The sequence below is a fragment of the Mustela erminea genome, chromosome 17 (genome assembly GCF_009829155.1).
Source record: "Mustela erminea isolate mMusErm1 chromosome 17, mMusErm1.Pri, whole genome shotgun sequence".
Classification (NCBI taxonomy): domain Eukaryota; kingdom Metazoa; phylum Chordata; class Mammalia; order Carnivora; family Mustelidae; genus Mustela; species Mustela erminea.
The window spans coordinates 11,700,116-11,717,556 of NC_045630.1; the positions used below are offsets into that span (position 1 = coordinate 11,700,116).

The following is a 17,441-nucleotide window of genomic DNA, read 5'->3' on the forward strand; positions in this document are numbered from 1 at the left end:
GCCCAGCATCTGCAGTGCCACTGGGGCACACGTGCGGGGCGCGCGCATGTGTGCGTGTGCGCGCACGCGGGGGCCGGAGGTTCGAAGCCCACGGAGCCCGGTCCGGACTCCCCGCATCTGCTGAACCCCTGGCGGGGGACGAGCAGGCAGCAGCTGGAGTGGTTCCGGAGGAGGAAAGCCAGTGGTGCGCGCAGGGAAAGTTTCGGGAGGAGAGATGGGCATTGTGCCCTTGGCACACACTCTCCCGAATAGGACGGTAGCGCCCACAAGTGTGTCCCTGCATTTGTCCTGGGAATGACACACGAAGCGGTGTAATTAGACACCCGGGGAACTGCCAGTCGGCTGAGCTCAGGCACCGCATTTGGCGGGGCGGGTGGTGCGCAGGTGAGGGGCGGTAAGAGAGGCACGGTCCTCCGCAGGTCGGGGGGAAGCCTGACGCCGGCTGCTCCTGGAGGGCGCCCCTCCACCCCCAAACCCAGAGCAAACGCGCGAGGCAGGTGGTGCTCCGAGCGCGCCGGGCCAGGCCCGCTGGCGGTCCGCACGAGAGGCCTCCGCGGGTCCTCCTGCATCCCTGCGTTCCACGTCGCGGTGGCCACGGCCCCGCCGGCTCCGGCCGTCCTGTTGGGATGGGGGTGCAACGGCCCGCGGCCCGCTGAGGCCTCCGCTCTGCTCCGCGCGGGCGCGGGACCGACCCCCGCTGGGCCCGCGGACTCGGACTCGAGGGGGACGGCGCACGGAGGGGGCGGTGCGCTCGCGCGCGCCCGCGGCCGGGTCGCCATATTGGATCCGGGCGCGGCGGCGCGCTTCGGGCCGGCGCGCGCGCGGCGGGGGCTGGGGGAGCCTCGCGGAGCCCAGGGCGCGAGCGCGCCAGGCCGGGAAGGCGGGGGAGGGGTGGGACGGAGAGGAAGGGAGTGGCTGCGAGCCGGGCTGCCGCAGCCTCTGCTCGCCTCAGCGGCGGCACCCACCCCTCCTCCTGCGCCTCGTCGGGGAAAGATGCCCTTAGCCCCGGGGCGTGAAGAAGGGGGAGAAGGAGCCGCCAGCGTCCTCTGAATCCGGACCCCCCCAACCCCTCGCCCGCCCCGCGCCAGGGCGTCGGGAGCCTGGGGCGGCCGAGGGGGGAGAGCGGCTGTCCGCCCCGCGCGGCGCAGGCCCCCGGCCGGCGACCCCCGCCATGGGGCGGGCGCGGGCGGCCGAGTAGCCGCAGCCCCCGGAGCCGGGGCGAGCGCCGCCGCAGCCCGCGCTCCCGTCCCGGCCGCGCCGCGCGTCAGGCCCCGGCAGACGCTGCGAGGGAGATGAGGAGTTTCGACCGGAATCCGCGGGAGAGACGACTCGCCGCGGAGCCGTGAGGAGGAGGACGCCGGGAGGAGAAAGGAAGAGCGTCCTCCGGGCGGGACCGGGCGGGCGGCGAGCCGAGGGGCTGCCTCGGGGACCTCGCCCCCTCCCCGGCCGCCGCCGCCGCCGCGCCGCCGCGCCGCCGCCGCCGCCGCCGCCGCCGCCGCCGCCGCCGCCGCCGCCGGGGCGCTCTCCCAGCGGCGGGCGGCCGCCTTTGCAGCAGCGCCGAGCTTTTCCCTCCCCCATGTACCTTCTGGGGCTTTCCTCCCTTTTCCGTCTTCCTCCTTCCCGGGAAGTGAATTGCTGATGCGGATCGGACCCGATTCATTAATGATGCAGCCGGATTCGTTGCGGGATTGTGTTGCACGAGCTGAATTTTGAATGAAGGAGAAGAGTTGTATTTTGTTTTCTTCTTCTTCTTCTTCTTTTTTTAAAGAAGTCCTGACTCTTTGGTTCGCTGTACTTTTAATTATTATTTTATTTAAATATACGACTTAATTGTATTATTCTTTTTAAGATGTTTTAGAGATCTATTTTATGGTAACTTTCCCTCCCGATACATGCATCTGTGCGGAATCGAAGACGCTTCGGTGACGGGAGCTTCCTGGCGTGTCGGGGTGTCATTCCGTACCTGCCGTGCACGACAGTGGTGTGCGGGACGAAGGGTTTATTTTTAAAACTGCACCTTGTAACATTTAGAATCCCACACTCGTAGTGCAAACCATAATACTCACTGAAGGGAAAAGCGGCGGACCCCGAAGCAAACATGTCCGGGGAAGTGCGTTTGAGGCAGTTGGAGCAGTTCATCTTGGACGGGCCCGCTCAGACCAATGGGCAGTGCTTCAGTGTGGAGACGCTGTTGGATATACTCATCTGCCTTTATGATGAATGCAATAATTCTCCGCTGCGAAGAGAGAAGAACATTCTTGAATACCTGGAATGGGGTGAGTTTGTATTTTTCACTAAGCTCCCTGGAGGTGGGCGCTGGGCTTTAATGTCGCAGGGGAGTTACCGTGAGTAAGCTGTCCACTCTCATCAGTCTGTAGATAGGCAGATAGATGGTCCGTGTACCATGTGTTTATAACCGAGACTCAAATAATGGGTATGGTACGTACATTTAAATGGATGTGCCATGAAGGTATAGATACCAATTATTCAAGATTTTTTTTTTTTTTTTTGGCTAAGTTTTTGGCAGATATTTTCCCAAGAGTAAAACCGTGCGATTCAATTATTGCCTTGGTTTAAGGTGGAATTTAGGAGGAAGAACTTACGTTTAGAGGTCTATAGTAAGAGATTTTGAACAATTCTGTGATGAGCAAAATGGATTACTGCTCACGCCTAACGCATGGCGGAATAACACACATTCAGCTGAAAGGTATTTATTGGTGGAAGCATTCCTTCCCGGTCTTTGGAAATCACTCTTGAAAAGGGGAGGAGATAGTCAAACAAACGTCTTAGGTCAACAAGAACTGGAAGGTGGTGATCTCGGGGATTTGTTTTCATCTCCCTGTGGTACAAGCAAAGGAAGCTACTAAACATGGGCTTTCCCAAAACTGTCATGTTCTTCAGATAGCATGACATAATAGTTAAAAAATTTTGTGATAGTAGTTGGTGGAGAATGTTTGGGAACAGCTCCCACTTGAGGGTTAGACGGACTATAAATTTAATGCAGATCTAAACCGGTGAGATTTTTGTCTCCATTTCCCGAAGAGATGTGATTTCGAAGACCCGCTGTAGTGCCATAGATCAGAGATGAGCGGAGCCGCTCCATGTGACCTTCAGGCTTGAAGGCTTGGTTTAAGTTCTGCTTCCCGTGTTACACGCGAGCACATTCCAACATCCAGCGGCTCTGTTGGAACAACACACATCACCACCCACACCTGTGTTGGTACACCGGCTTTTGAGGAGTATTTGCTAAAGAAGTGTTTGTACCTTTGGAATATTAATAATTATAGTTTGTTGGAAAATGTTTGTCCTGAAATGTCTTTGTTCCCAAGTAAAGCTGTATTTTCTTGAAGTAAAAGTCAAGTGGTGACTATTTTGTTCATTTATTTTTTTATTTGAAATTTATGAAAAATTAGTTGGTTAGGTAGATAACTCATTCAAGATGGCCTATAGATAATAACTTTATGCAACTTGCCAGTATCAGAAGTTTTCTAACAAGTTGATGTCATGAGGTATTTAAAAATGTGTGTGTGTGTGTGTGTGTATGTGTGTATGTGTGTATGTATGTCTTTATAAATGTGAACAGGATGATTTTTACAAACAGACCGCCAGGCTTATACTAAGAATTCTTATACTAAGAATTCTAAACTATCTTCTCTCTTAAGACTGAGACAGTTTTGATTGACTTTGGTACTGGTTTCATATGTTTTTTATTTTTATTTGTAGAGTAAAATATTTTGCAAAACGTATGTTGTTTTGCATTCCATGTTTCCTAGATTCAGAGATTTTCTTTTTTTTTTTAGTGTTTTGAAAATTTAAAGAAAGAGTTTAGGTACTTTTAGAATTTCAGTTCTTGAATTAAGTACCATAGGGACACCCTTGACTATGATCACGATTATCATTTAGTAACTGTTCTTTCTCATCTACAAAATGATGGGAGAACTCTGTGTGTGTACCAGTAATAAATATGATTTTAAAATTGTGGTAAAAGAAAACCGTATCCTCAGTTGCCTTTTGGTTGAGTTTACATAGTTTCATGCAAGAAGGTATTTTGCTGTTTTACTAGAATAATTTATATTTTTTCACCAAAGATGTTTTCTTGGATTTTGTTTCTTATATCTCTATTAAAAAACTTGCTTATGCATATTTAGTTTAAGCCAAAAGTCAAGTAAGTATTTGGCCAAATATACTTTATTTTTCTTAATATGTTTTGAGTATTTCAAACCAGGGACTTTGCACAGTTTAAAGTAGGTTAAGTTTCAGTGGTATCCTTCGTATTTTGCCTCCTTAGTAAGTCTGACAGGATGTAACAAAAATGTACAGTCTCCAGTAAACTTGTGTTGTTTTTCTTAGTAGTAGAGAAAAAGAGTCTAGAATTTTTAAGGAATTAGTACGCTGTTGGGGTAGGCAGTGTCTAGTCAGGCATTTTTAAGTGTGAGGTCTCAAAAGTGGGAGTTAACAACCATAGACATTTGGGTAAGGACTAAGAAAAAGTTAAGAATGGAAAAGCTGTCAAAAGGTGTATCTTGAGTGATGTATTTATTATTTTTAAGTTATTTGAGAATTTAGGTTAAGAATGACAGTCTGTTCCTCCATTTAAGTATTGAAATAAATCAGTTGTTGTTTGCGTTGAACTTGATTGCTACATTTTGGGGATATGTCCTATGTTATTCTTATCATCTAACATTATATAAAGAACAGATGAAGTTTCCAGATAGTGAAATGACTTCAATTTAATTTCTTAAACATTATTTTTTTGGTTGGTATTGGAAATTTATAGGGATTGTTCATTGGGCTTAAATATGATAATTCTGATTTGCGTTAAATGATACACTTTTTAGTTTGAGTTTTAAAAGACTCAGTGTTTGCAACAGTAGAGCAGTAATAGTTAAATACTCTGTATTACATGGTGTATATTTGTGTTTGGCTGTTTACATTAATGAATGTTGCCATCTAGTTATGCCTTATTTTTATGGTGATGATAGGCAACTTTAAAAAATGGAGTCAGCCAAGGTTCTGTCTGCCTTGCTTCCTTTCTATAAGTTTCACTTTATTCCTAGTTATGGTCCATTTCACTTTTACATTGGTATAGTTAATGTTTTGTTCATTACAGTATCATGACAAAAACAACTGATATTTTACTCAGATTTGTTTTTTTTTGGTCGGGAGGAGGGCAGCATTCCTTGCTTGTGCTGATGGCTTGAGGGAGGAAATAAGTAAAGTTTTAGAGAGGAAGAAGAAATTAAGGCAGTGAGCAATAGAGCAAGGGGATAAGAGTATCTTAAGGCCATGGACCACTTAGATTTAATAATATATATTTTCTAGTTATATCCAGTAAGATTTGAAAGACTTTTGTGTCCTTGTTTTTTAACTGGTGAAATGATAATGGTTTGAATGTTTGTTTATGAAGTAATAGTTTTGATGTCAGTAGTATATAACCCTAGAGTAAGTTACAATACAGTTGTGAAAGTGAGAATAACATTTATATTATAAACTTATTTGCTAACAGTGACTAAAATGAGTGCATATTTCATTGAATTGGCTACCCTCTACTTTAAAATAGGAAATTGGAATTTTAGGGTATTCTTTACCAACTTACTTAAAGAATACATGTAGGATAATGTTACTCAATACAAAAGAAGCAAGCAAGGCTATCTATATACTTTTTTTGATGGTTTCTGAATCTTGCACTTTGTAATATTTCACTTAAAATTATCCTTAATATAATTTTATAGGTTATTTAGTGTATTCACACAAATATATCTAAATGATTAATAATAAGCTTGTTACTAGAGCACTTCAGTGGGTACTGTGGTTTAAACTTTTCACTGGGGTAGTTTTAAAGGTAATTCACATTTTTTCAGGTGTGGGTCAATTAAGTGAGGTGGAAATGCCTTCTTTAGAAGTATCTGAATCTTTTCTAGGACACCTGGTTCTTCATATCTGTGGCTCCTTACTAGCTTTATGTTAGTAGAATTTGTCATACCAAACCATCAAAGTGTTCGTTTCGTACAGATGATTAAGTTTATTTTTAAGTCCTCAGGATTGTCGTAAATGTCATTGGAGATACAGAGTGGGCACTTGTTTCCTTTATACTACTCATCTATTATTCTTTTCCTAAGAACGATAGTGAGCAAGTAGAATTTTTTGACCTAATACAATGCTGGTATGTGGTAGAAGCAAGTTCAATAAGTAGTGGCTATTTCTTTAGCATTTCCATTTGTTTCTGTTTTTAATAGAAGTATAGCTAACACAGTATTATTTTCAGGTGTGCAATACAGTGATTCAGCAATCTTATACATTACTCAGTGCTCATCAAGATAAAACTACTCTTAATTCCTTTTATCTGTTTCACCCATACCTCCCATCCAACTTCCCTCTGGCAACCACCACTTTGTTCTGTGTCGAAGAGTCTGTTTTGTTGGTTTGTTTCTTTTGCATTCATTTGTTTTATTTCTTACATTCCATATATGAGTGAAATCATTTGATATTGTGTGTGTGTCTCTCTCTTTGAAGAATTTATTGCTCTGTGAGAATGGGCATGTTAGGAGTAACAGTTTAAGAATTTTAGGAATTTATTTTTCATATGGATATGTAGGGCATACCTTAGTATAGCAGTGTAAAAACGAATAGCATAATGTTGGCAATTTTCTGAAATATTTCATAATTCCTGGGAGTTGATTAATATTATAGAGTAAGCCCAGGCTATTTTAGGGTAAAGGAACCAAACTTGGTATGAATTAATAATCTACTCCTCAGTGGCAGTCAAAAAATTGCTTTGAAATCCTTTCTCCTTTGGCACTCTTATTGCCAGTATGTTGTATATAATGGTCCATTGTATTTCATCCTATTGATTTTGATGGATTTTAAAGTCAATTTACTAAGTCCAACCAGCATTTAAAATTAAATAGACCAGGATAGAAAATGTCAATGACATCATGTTTAGAAAGAATAAGTATTTTCATGCAAAACTCTTGTGTCTTCCTGTATTTCTACTATAGATTTGAAACTCTAGTGTAGATGAAGAAAAGTTTGAAGATGAGCTTATAGATGAAAAAAAGTTTGAAACTCTAGTGTAGATGAAGCTAAAATATGTTGTTTGACAGCAAAAGGATTAGAGACCAAGTTCCTTCCCCCGCCCCCCCAAAACTACACAGGATAAATTTAGGGACAGACTTAAGAATTTAAAGAAGAGGAATTTAGGGAGGAGCAAGAAACTTTGAAGGAGGGATGGAGAACGGGAGAAAGGATGACTGATAAAAATGAGCATGAATATAGTGTTTTCCTGGGTTGCTACTTAAGTCTGCACTGTGAATAGGTATGTTTAGTTCACAAGAACTTAGTGAACAGAGAAATTGACTTCACGCCTTTGTTTTGTTTTCGTTTTTTTTTTTTTTTTAAAAGATTTTATTTATTTGACAGAGAAAGAGAGATTGCAAGTAGGGAGAGAGGCAGGCAGAGAGAGGTGGGGGAAGCAGGCTCCCTGCCGAGCAGAGAGCCCTATGCGGGGCTCAATCCCAGGACCCTGAGATCATGACCCGAGCCAGAGGCAGAGCCTTAACCCACTGAGCCACCCAGGCGCCCCAACTTTACTCCTTTGTATTGTGTGAGTCTTTGATGGTTCATTTCTTTTTCCTTTGACGTTTTTCCTTCTCTGACTTTGGGGTCCTGGATGTTGGCTAATTGATTGTCAGAGTTGGAAGTTTGTTGAACATGAGGGATGATCATATGACTTGTAGATATTGGTATTAGTTTTTTGGTTATATCTTCCCGTTACTTCAGATGAACTCTAGAGTAGATGCAAGTGAGAAGGATTTGCTGCTTCCATCAATTTTCTGTCCCTTCCTACTCATGAAACTACCAGTGGGAGTGACTTCAAGTTTTCAGAAGCTATGGCCAAGAATTGCTCCGCTGCTTTCACTGTATGTTAATGCGTCAAGAATTTCTTTACATAATTTTTGTTTTTGAATGACCTCACTGTAAATATAGGTCATCCCAGATGTAGGAATGGCGATTTTTTTGTTATCACTGCATACAAAACTCCTTTGTAGGTCGAGAGAATTTCTTTCTCTTCCCCACTGATGTCCATCAGAGCACTTGGATCACTCTTCCCAGTATTTGCTTTGTTCTTTCTTCCTAGTGTCCACCTCTTTTCCAGTTAGTACATGGGGAATGGCTAACCTTATATTGGCTAACCCCCTTTCTAATGCTTCTTTAGCTGCTGCTGTAGGAAGGCAGCACTTTAGCTCTTGTGGTAACAGAAGGTATGAAGATCTGGCTCCCCCCTCTCCCATCTTGCTGTTTGACCCTTAATTTTTTCCTCCTATGAACTGTTTGGTTCTATTTTGGAATTAGGGCTTCTTCACTCTAGCCCCATCCCTAGTTTCAAAATGTGTTCTGGAAACCCAGGGGATATTAATAGGTGCTTAGTGGTAAGGGAGGGAAGGGAGATGTTTATGTGGCTAAATAAATTTGAGAAGCTATTTTAAACAAAATTAAACATCAGAAATACTGCCAGTTATCCTAGAAGTTGTACAGTTGGTATGATTATAGAACCATATTTTTAAAGAATATCTGGAAGATGTATGGCAACCAGTGTTCCATGGAATACTCTTTGGGAAATGCACTTTCAGTACGAGGTCATGGTATTCCTTGTATGAGGATTAGAAAGAGAGATAATTTTGGGATACTGTGTGGTTTGAGAGAGAATCTGAATCAGAATAAATTTTCTTTTACTTAGTGGTTGTGGATTTTTAATTGTCCATTGTGCGATAGTCATGCGAACTGAGAGAGAAACTTGATCGTGGTGGTCTAGCACAAGTGTGATGGTGATGAACAAGTACATCTAGGAAAAGCACCTTATAAAGTAGAGTGAAATTAGATACAGAGTAATCAACCAATGCTGTCAGCTCCTACAGTCTTTGAAATTACTGAGAAGACTATTTATGACCTTTTCTTGGTCTAATTAAACTTGCTTTTCAAGTATAAGAACTCACAGTAAATACAGAAATTCTCACTTTATCTTTTGTAGCTTTAGTTACTATAGTTGTTTATACGTTGCAAAAGTGTTTACCTGAAATAGTTTTATTCATTACTTAGTGATATTTAAGAGGAAAAGATCAATGACTTGGCCAGTTTTAGAATTCATTACCATACTAACTGTTGTTTTTGTAAGTTACAGTGTTTTAACTAAGCTATTGGTTTCAGACTGTTGAACTAGTGTGGAATTTCCATATTACCCATAACATATGTATGAAGCTATGGGTTTCAAGTGCCAGCACCTATTTATATCTGATGTAAAGAAACCAGAAAATACAATCCTTTTATTAAAGAGAAAAACATACATAAATAGGCATACCTTGGAGATACTGAGGGTTTGGTTCCAGACCACTGCAATAAAGTAAATATCCTAATAAACTGATTCAAATGATTTTTTTTTGGTTTTCCAGTGCATATAAAGGTTATGTTTACATTACTGTGGTCTACTAAATGTGCAATAGCATTATATCTTAAAAAAGGACATACCTTAATTAAAAAAAGCTTTATTGTTTAAAAATGGTAGCCATCATGTGAGTTTTCAGCGAGTTGCAATCTTTTTGCGGCTGGGAGGTCTTGCCTCCATGTTGGTGACTGCTGACTGGTCAGGGTGGTGGGTGCTAAAGGTTGGGGTGGCCGTGGCGATTTCTTAAAACAACAATGAGTTTGCCTCATTTCATAAAGGATTTCTCTGTAGCATGTGATGTTGTTTGATAGCATTGGAGCTATGGGAAAATTTCTTTCAGAACTGGAGTCAGTCCTCTCAAACCCTGCTGCTGTCTTATCAACTTAGTTTATGGGATATTCCGAACCTTTGTTGTTGTTTCAATGATCTTCACAGCATCTCCAGCAGAAGTACATTCCATCTAAGAAACCACTTTCCTTGCGCCTCCATGAGAAGCAACTTCATCCGTTCGGTCCCATCGTGAGTTTGCAGCCCGTCCGTGCCGTCCTCGGGCTCCGCTCCTGATTCTCGTTCTCCTGCTCTTTCCTCCCCTTCTGCAGTGACTTCCTTCCCTGAAGTCTTGAACCCCTCAGAGTCCTCCCTGAGGGCTGCAGTCAACTGCCTCCAAACCCCTGTGAATGTTGATATTTTGACGACTTCCCATGAATCACAGATGTTCATAATGGCATCTAGAGTAGATGAAACAGAAAGGTGAATCCTTTCCAGAAGGTTTTTTATTTTCTTTGCCCAGATCTGTCAGAGGAATCATGCTCTGTGACAGCTGTAGCCAAATGAAATGTAGTTCTTCAGTATTAAGACTTGAAAGTGCAAATTACTTCATGATCCATGGGCTTAGAATGGATGTTCTGTTAGTGGTCATGAAAACAACACTAAGCTCATTGCCCGGCTCCGTCAGAGCTCTTGGGTGCCCAGGTGCATTGTCAGTGAGCAGTAATGTTTTGAAAGGAATCTTTTTTCTGAGTAGTGGGTCTAAACAGTGGGCTTAAAAATCTTCAGTAAACCAGGTTGTAAACAAATGTACTGTCATCCAGGCCTTGTTACTCTGGTCACAGAGCACAGGCAGAGTAGATTTGGCATTCTTCTTAAGGGTCCTAGGATTTCTGGAATGGCACTGGAGCGCTGGCTTCCCCTTAAAGTCACCAGCTGCACGAGCCCCTCACAGGAGAGTCAGCCTGCCCTTCGAAGCTTTGAAGCTAGAAATTGACTTCTCTCTGGTTGTGAAAGTTCTAGATGGCATCTTCCAGGGCAAGGCTGTTTCATCGACATTGAAATCTGATGTTGCATGTGGCCGCCTTCATGACTTCTCGGAGCTGGATCTTCTGGAGAACTTGCTGCAGTTTCTTCGTCAGCGCCTGCTGCTTCAACTTGCACTTCGAAGTGTCCAGACGACTTCTTTCCTGAAGCCTTGTGAATCAGTCTCTGCCAGGGTCAGACTTTCTTCTGTGGCTCCCTCACCTCTCTGAGCCTTCCCAGAGTTCAGTCAGGGCCTTGCTCTGGGTGAGGCTTTGGCTTAAGGGAATGTTGGCTGATGGCTATGTTGGCAGAAGGCTGATGGCTCTTCTGTCCAGACCACCGAAACGTCCTCCGTATGCGCTGTAAAGCTGTTTCGCTCTCTTCTCATTCGTGTGTTCACTGGAGTAGCACGTGTAGTTTACTTCAAGAACTTTTTCTTTGCTTTCATAAGTTGGCTGTTTGGTACAAGAGGCCTGGGTTTTGGCACGTCTTGGCTACCAACATGACTTCCTCACCCAGGTAAATCATTCCTGGTTACGATTTAAAGTGAGAGGAGGCTTTTCCTTTCACTAGAACACTTAGAGGCCATTGTAGGGTTTTTCACCAGCCTAATTTCAGTACTGTCGCATCCCATCATGGAGAATAGGGAGGCCCAGGGAGGGGGACAGAGACTGGGCGATGGCCTGTTGGTGGAGCAGTCAGAACACACACATTTATCGGCTGAGTTCTCCGTCTTCTGCAGGCAAGGTTCGCAGTGCTCCTAAACAGTTACAACAGTAACATCACAGATTACTGGTCCCTGGATCACCACAACAAATGTGATAATGAAAAGTTTGAAATACAGCAAAATGTGACACAGACACAAAACAAATGCTTTTGGAATAATGGTGCTGATGTAATGTTGCCATATATCTTCAATTCGGAAAAAAAAAAGAAAAAGAGAAATAAAGACTATCTTGGAAGCACAATAACCTGATGCTATGTCACAGTGCCTTTGACATTCACTTCATATCACCTTATCTCGTAGGCATTTCATCATCTCACGTGGTCACAAGAAGGCTGCGTACAGCACAATGAGATATTTTGAGAGACTCCGTTTACAGCCATTATAACTTTTATTACAGTATAGTTTTATAATGGTTATATTAATTATTAGTTATTGTTAATCTCTTACTATGCCTCATTTATAAATTAAGCTTTTTCATAGGTATATACGTATAGCAAAAAATGTAGTATATATAAGGTTCAGTACTCTGCAGTGTCTCGGCTGAGGGGGTGCTGTCCTGGAACAAGGGGGGATGTTGGTAATTGGTGCTGTTTCAGCCCGATGTGAGCAGCTCTCTGATTACCATAAACTTCTCTGGATATGAGGGTGGCAGATAATAAGACTAGAGGATAATTCTGTTTGATTATTTAAAGACAAATTGCTTATAGGGGGACAGATTAATTAGTTCTTCTTCTTTCCCCTCTGATACACATTTATTTTTCCCTTCTTCCCCGTCAACACTGTTCTTCTCTCCCCAAATCTAATTATGCTTGAAAGTACTTCTTATGTGGTTGAAAACAGTCTTTTAAGAGTACATGTGAATTAGTTCAGTCATGTGCAGTCATTTAACTTTAGGTTTTATTTCAAATTGCTTAAACATCACTGTAGGCTTAATCAGTGGAAAAAAACCCCCACCTATTCTGTTTGCTCTATTCATAGTGATAAAGCTTAATTAAATTTACTTAGAGTTTCCATGGTGAAGATCTGCAAGTGGAATACCTCAACCCGAAATATTCCTTTCTAAACGAATATACTGGTAAAGAGCAAGGGCTTTGGATTCAGACTGACTGCTTTGGTTATTGGCTGGATGATTTAAGCAAGTTACTGAGCCTCTCCCTGTTTTATCATCTGTGAAAAAATGGACATAATAGTAATAGCTTATTTTGCAAAAGGTTGAAAGTTGATTTAGGTTTATTCCTTTTCTGGTGATTTATATTTCCTTTTTTTTTTTTTTTCCTGGTTTTCTTTTTCTTTTTTTTAAGTCTTATATATTCATTTGAGAGAGAGCAAGAGGAGGGGCAAGGAGTCAAGGGAGAGGGAGAAGCAGACTCCCCGCTGACACCCCCGCTCCCCGGTGGTGGGGCTCTATCCCAGGACCTGGGACCACGACCTGAGCAGAAGGCAGATACTTAACTGACTGAGCCACCCATTTGCCCCTTTTATCTGGTTTTCTAAGTTTTTGTCTAGCATTATGATAAAGGAAGAACTAAAACACTATTGTTTTGGTAAAGTTTAATTGGATTGTGTAGCTGTATTAATACTGGGATGTATTTCATCAGTAACAAATATTTATCTCTTACTGATAATATTTTATTTAAATGATATTGGCATTGGAGATGCCTTTCATTATGTGACTGTGCCAACAGCATCTTATTCCTTCTTTTAGAACAAGATATTTTGCATTGAACATCTTGTTATTAACTGAACTATTTTCAGCAGATATCAAGCCAGTACCTATTCTTTGCATCACCAACAGCAAATATTATTACATGGCTAGTTATGTTTCATTTTTATATTTATATAGCTCCAATCTGCAAGTGAGTTGTACAGTTCTAGACCTCGACTCAAAAGATGAAAATAATCACGAAAGATCATTGAGGTATTGTTCACTTAGGACTTTTTGTGGATTAAGGGTTATGCAGCACCCGTAAGTACATGTTGTGGTCTAGCAGTAAGTATGAAGAAAATGAACAGTATATACTAGTGTTTTCTAAACTATATTTCAAGGGATATAAATGAATATTATGAAGATTAAGAGTTCAGTGAATATGTAAGATTGAGAAATAGTTTTATTGCATCTTTGGCTATTACAAAACTCATTGTCAGAGTAAAAGTTTTTTAAAAATTGTGCTGTAGGGGCACCTGGGTGGCTCAGTGGGTTAAAGCCTCTGCCTTCGGCTCAGGTTGTGATCCCAGGGTCCTGGGATCGAGCCCCACATCCATGGGGCTTTCTGCTCATCGGGGAGCCTGATTCCCTTCCTCTCTCTCTGCTTGCCTCTCTGCCTACTTGTGATCTCTGTCTCTCAAATAAATAAATAAAAATCTTTAAAAAAATTATTAAAAAAAAAAAGTTGTGCTGTACAGAAACCCTTTTTAACCTGTTTTACCTAGAATTTGCCTCAGTCATTTGTCTTTTGAACCTTTTTTATGAGGAACTTTAACAGTTTGGGAAATGACTGTGTACTAGACTCAGTAGGTGCTGTCAGAGCCTTTGAACTGCTCATGTGACAGAGGTTGTTACTAAAATCTATCACATGGTGTTTTGCATATCGTCGCAATTTACATCAGACTCCAAAGGTGGAGGATTGAATGACTTGCCTTTATTCTTTCTCTGCTTAACATTTTTTAGCACTGCCCTTTGTAGCACCTAGAAGCTGTAGTCTTTTATTCGGTTGAGCGTGGAGGTCTGCACTGGATGGATGGATGTGTGTTTACATTAAGACCCCGTACATGCTTTTGAATTCGTGTGTGCAGTTACTCGTTTGCAGAGATGCTCCTGCTCAACCTAGTCGTTTCTGTTTTCCGTACAGCTTGATCGTTTTTCAGTGCAGCTGCCTCTCTAATCATTGCATTGGTCCAGAATTCGAGAGATTGTGTGACTGTAGGGAAACAGAACAAAGCTAAGCAGACTTTATGAGGGTTTGGTAAAAGCAAGATAGTTGTTCTGCTGCAGCCAGGATCCCATCCTTAAATATCTGGTGTACTGGGAGTGGCTAATGCCCCAAGTTGCTTTATTAACAGCAGTTAAGCATTTATATCTGTTCTAAGATTTAAAAAAATGCTTGTTTGGAAAGATGAGGAAAAGCTTGCAATGGCTAAAGCCCCACTTTAAGATTGTATTGCTAGCTAAGTATGGCTTTGCCCTGACCAAAAATTATAACTAAGAAGCATTTAAAAACAGACTGAAAGCTCAGGGATGTAGTCAAGCTGACATACTGGTATGATACCATAAAGTTTCTCCATGCTCCATACTTATAAAGATTTTCCTAGAGTTTATGGTTAAAGCCACAGTAGTGTTTGCAAGTCTGGTGTGATTTCTCTTTCTGCCTTTTTGCTGCATGCCTTTGTATGTGTCACCCCATTTCTCACGGATGCGTGCTAAGTTAACAGTTTCCCCCCCTTGCTGTGTTACATTGCATCAGGTTATGATTAAGTATGATCATTTTTGTTTCTTTAGCCTGTGTTCCTGTGGTAATCTCAGTTAAGTATGGGTTATCCTGATTTTATTCAACTTCTGTGTCTATCCTGCTCAGTTGACTTGCCTGTATTAAACATATCTAAATAGATCCCATTTCTGGATCTTACCTTATTAATCATGCTTTTGTTTCTCCATTAAATGCTGAGTAATGTATAACCTCATTATTACCTGTGTCCCTAACCTGACAATATTGTGAATCCTACCCAGGGCTTTTGTTTATTTTTTACTTTATTTTTTAAAAGATTTTATTTATTTGAGAAAGAGATTGTGAGACAGAGCAAGCACGGGGAGGAGCAGAGAGAGAAGGAGAAGCAGATTCCCCCGCTGAGCAGGGTGTCTGATGCAGGGCTCAATCCCGGCACCCTGAGATCATGACCTGAGTGAGCCAAAAGGAAGATGCTTACTTGGCTGAGCCACTCAGGTGCCCCAGGCAACTGTTTAGTAGATGGATTTTTTTTTTTTTTAAAGATTTTATTTATTTATTTGACAGAGAGAGATCAGAAGAGAGAGGCAGAGAGGCAGGCAGAGAGAGAGAGAGGAGGAAGCAGACTCCCCGCTGAGCAGAGAGCCCGACGCGGGACTCGATCCCAGGACCTGAGCCGAAGGCAGCGGCTTAACCCACTGAGCCACCCAGGCGCCCTAGTAGATCGATTTTTAAAAAACACAACGTGATCCTTTGATCATATCAACATCCTGCTTAATATCCTACAGTGACTACTAATAGTTTTTGGAATGACATTTAAACTCCTTAGTGTGACATACAGAATTTTTAACGATACAGTCTTTGTCTGTTTTCCTCATCTTTTTCATCATTTAAAAAACCCCACAAATTTGAAACAAAGAAAAATTACAGAAAAATTGCAAGTTCAGTACAGTGTCTTTTCCTCTGAACCATTTGAGAATATATTGCCTATTGATTTCCTATCATTCCCAAGTATGTTTGTGTGTATTTTATATATTTTCTTGTATAACCATGATGCAAATATTAAAATCAAGAGATTGACATTGATGTGTTACTATCACTGTCATCTAATCATCAGGCCTCATTCAAGTTTTGTCAGTTTTGCTGATAATATTTTTATAGAAAAAGTTCAGAATCACATGTTGTATTTGGGTGTCATGCCTTTTAGTATTCACTCAGTCTGTACTAAGTCTTCAGACTGAGATTTCTCAAGATTATGGGCCAGTATTTTGCAACACTTGTAGTAACACTAAATTTGGGTTTGTTTCCTCATGATGATACGTCTTTGGCAAGAATATCCCAGAAGTGATCCCATGCAGCCCTTTTATGGACATCCTTTTCATCTAGTTCAGCCTTCACGATCCTGCTCTGGTCCACCATGGTTTTTGTCCCCACCTGTGCTTACTTTGATCTTCCCCACCTGGTGGCTCGCGCGTGCGCGCGTGTGTGTGTGTGTGTGTGTGTGTGTGTGTGTGTTTATAATTTTCTTTATATTTATTTTCCATTCTCACCTTTAAAGAACTTATTTTTTCTTAAAGATTTTTTTTATTTGTCGGAGGGGGAAAGAGAGAGTGTTTGAGCAGTAGGGGGTAGAGGGAGAAGCAGGATTCCCACCAAGGAAAGAGTCTGGTAAGGAACTTGATTCCAGGGCCCTGGGACCATGACCTGACCCAAAGTCAGAGACTTAACCAAACAAGCTACCAGATGCTCCTCACCTTTAAAAAATCTTTAAAAATTCTTTGCATAATTCATATATAGTGAAATTTACTCTTTTTGGTGTATATTCTGTGAGTTTTAACAAATGTAGTGCTCTAGCGCAGTCAAGATGCAGAGTATTTCCATCACCAACAGCCCCCCGACCTCCGTCCAATTCTCTGGTACTGCCCTTTTGTACCACATTCAACTTTTGCTGTAGCTGTAATGAAGTGTTGTCTCTACTACTGATTAAGGCACATCTTTGACTATTCCATGATTTTTCTCTCATTGGTGAATTTGTTTGGAAATTTGTTTTCTATACCACCCCCAATCCTCCTACACATGACACATGGTAGGCATTTGGTAATGTTGATTGAATGAATTAATGCCATTATACTTGCTGTAGACAAGACTGAAAACAATATATTTGATTTTAAAGCATTGCATGAAAATCATATTTTTGTATGTCCTGGACTTCTTTTCTCATTGGTTTATGTTATTTTATTTCCAAAGTGATTGTATAAGTAGTGGTTTATAATCCCCTCCCTTATCAGTTGACAGTCGGTAAACAAGTATTTTATGAAGTAAAGATAAGGAGAAGAGGGTGCTTAAGGAATAAGATAAAATCAAATTTTTAATTTTTTAAGTTAAAATTTTTTTACATCAAGTATGTAATGTTTAATCTTACCTGCACAGTGTCTTATAAAAACTTTGAAGTCTGGTGATTATGAGTTGAACACACAAATATAATTCATTCTCTTCTATAGTTTCCTAAAACTAGAGTAAAGGAATTTTTAAAAAGTAATAA

General features: G+C 41.5%; 1 protein-coding gene across 15 annotated transcripts in view; it reads left to right on the forward strand.

Moving 5' to 3' along the window:
- Positions 1-2,059: 2,059 nt before the first annotated feature.
- CDC42BPA (CDC42 binding protein kinase alpha) overlaps positions 2,060-17,441 on the forward strand; it is a 329,438-nt gene continuing 314,056 nt past the window's right edge. For 14 of the 15 annotated variants that reach the window (XM_032317316.1, XM_032317323.1, XM_032317320.1 and 11 more), the window contains exon 1: positions 2,099-2,276. In XM_032317316.1, coding sequence (XP_032173207.1) covers positions 2,099-2,276 — 178 coding nt within the window. Of the gene's footprint in view, positions 2,277-17,441 lie in introns of all 15 variants that reach the window. The other variant, XM_032317331.1, reaches the window with a different exon arrangement.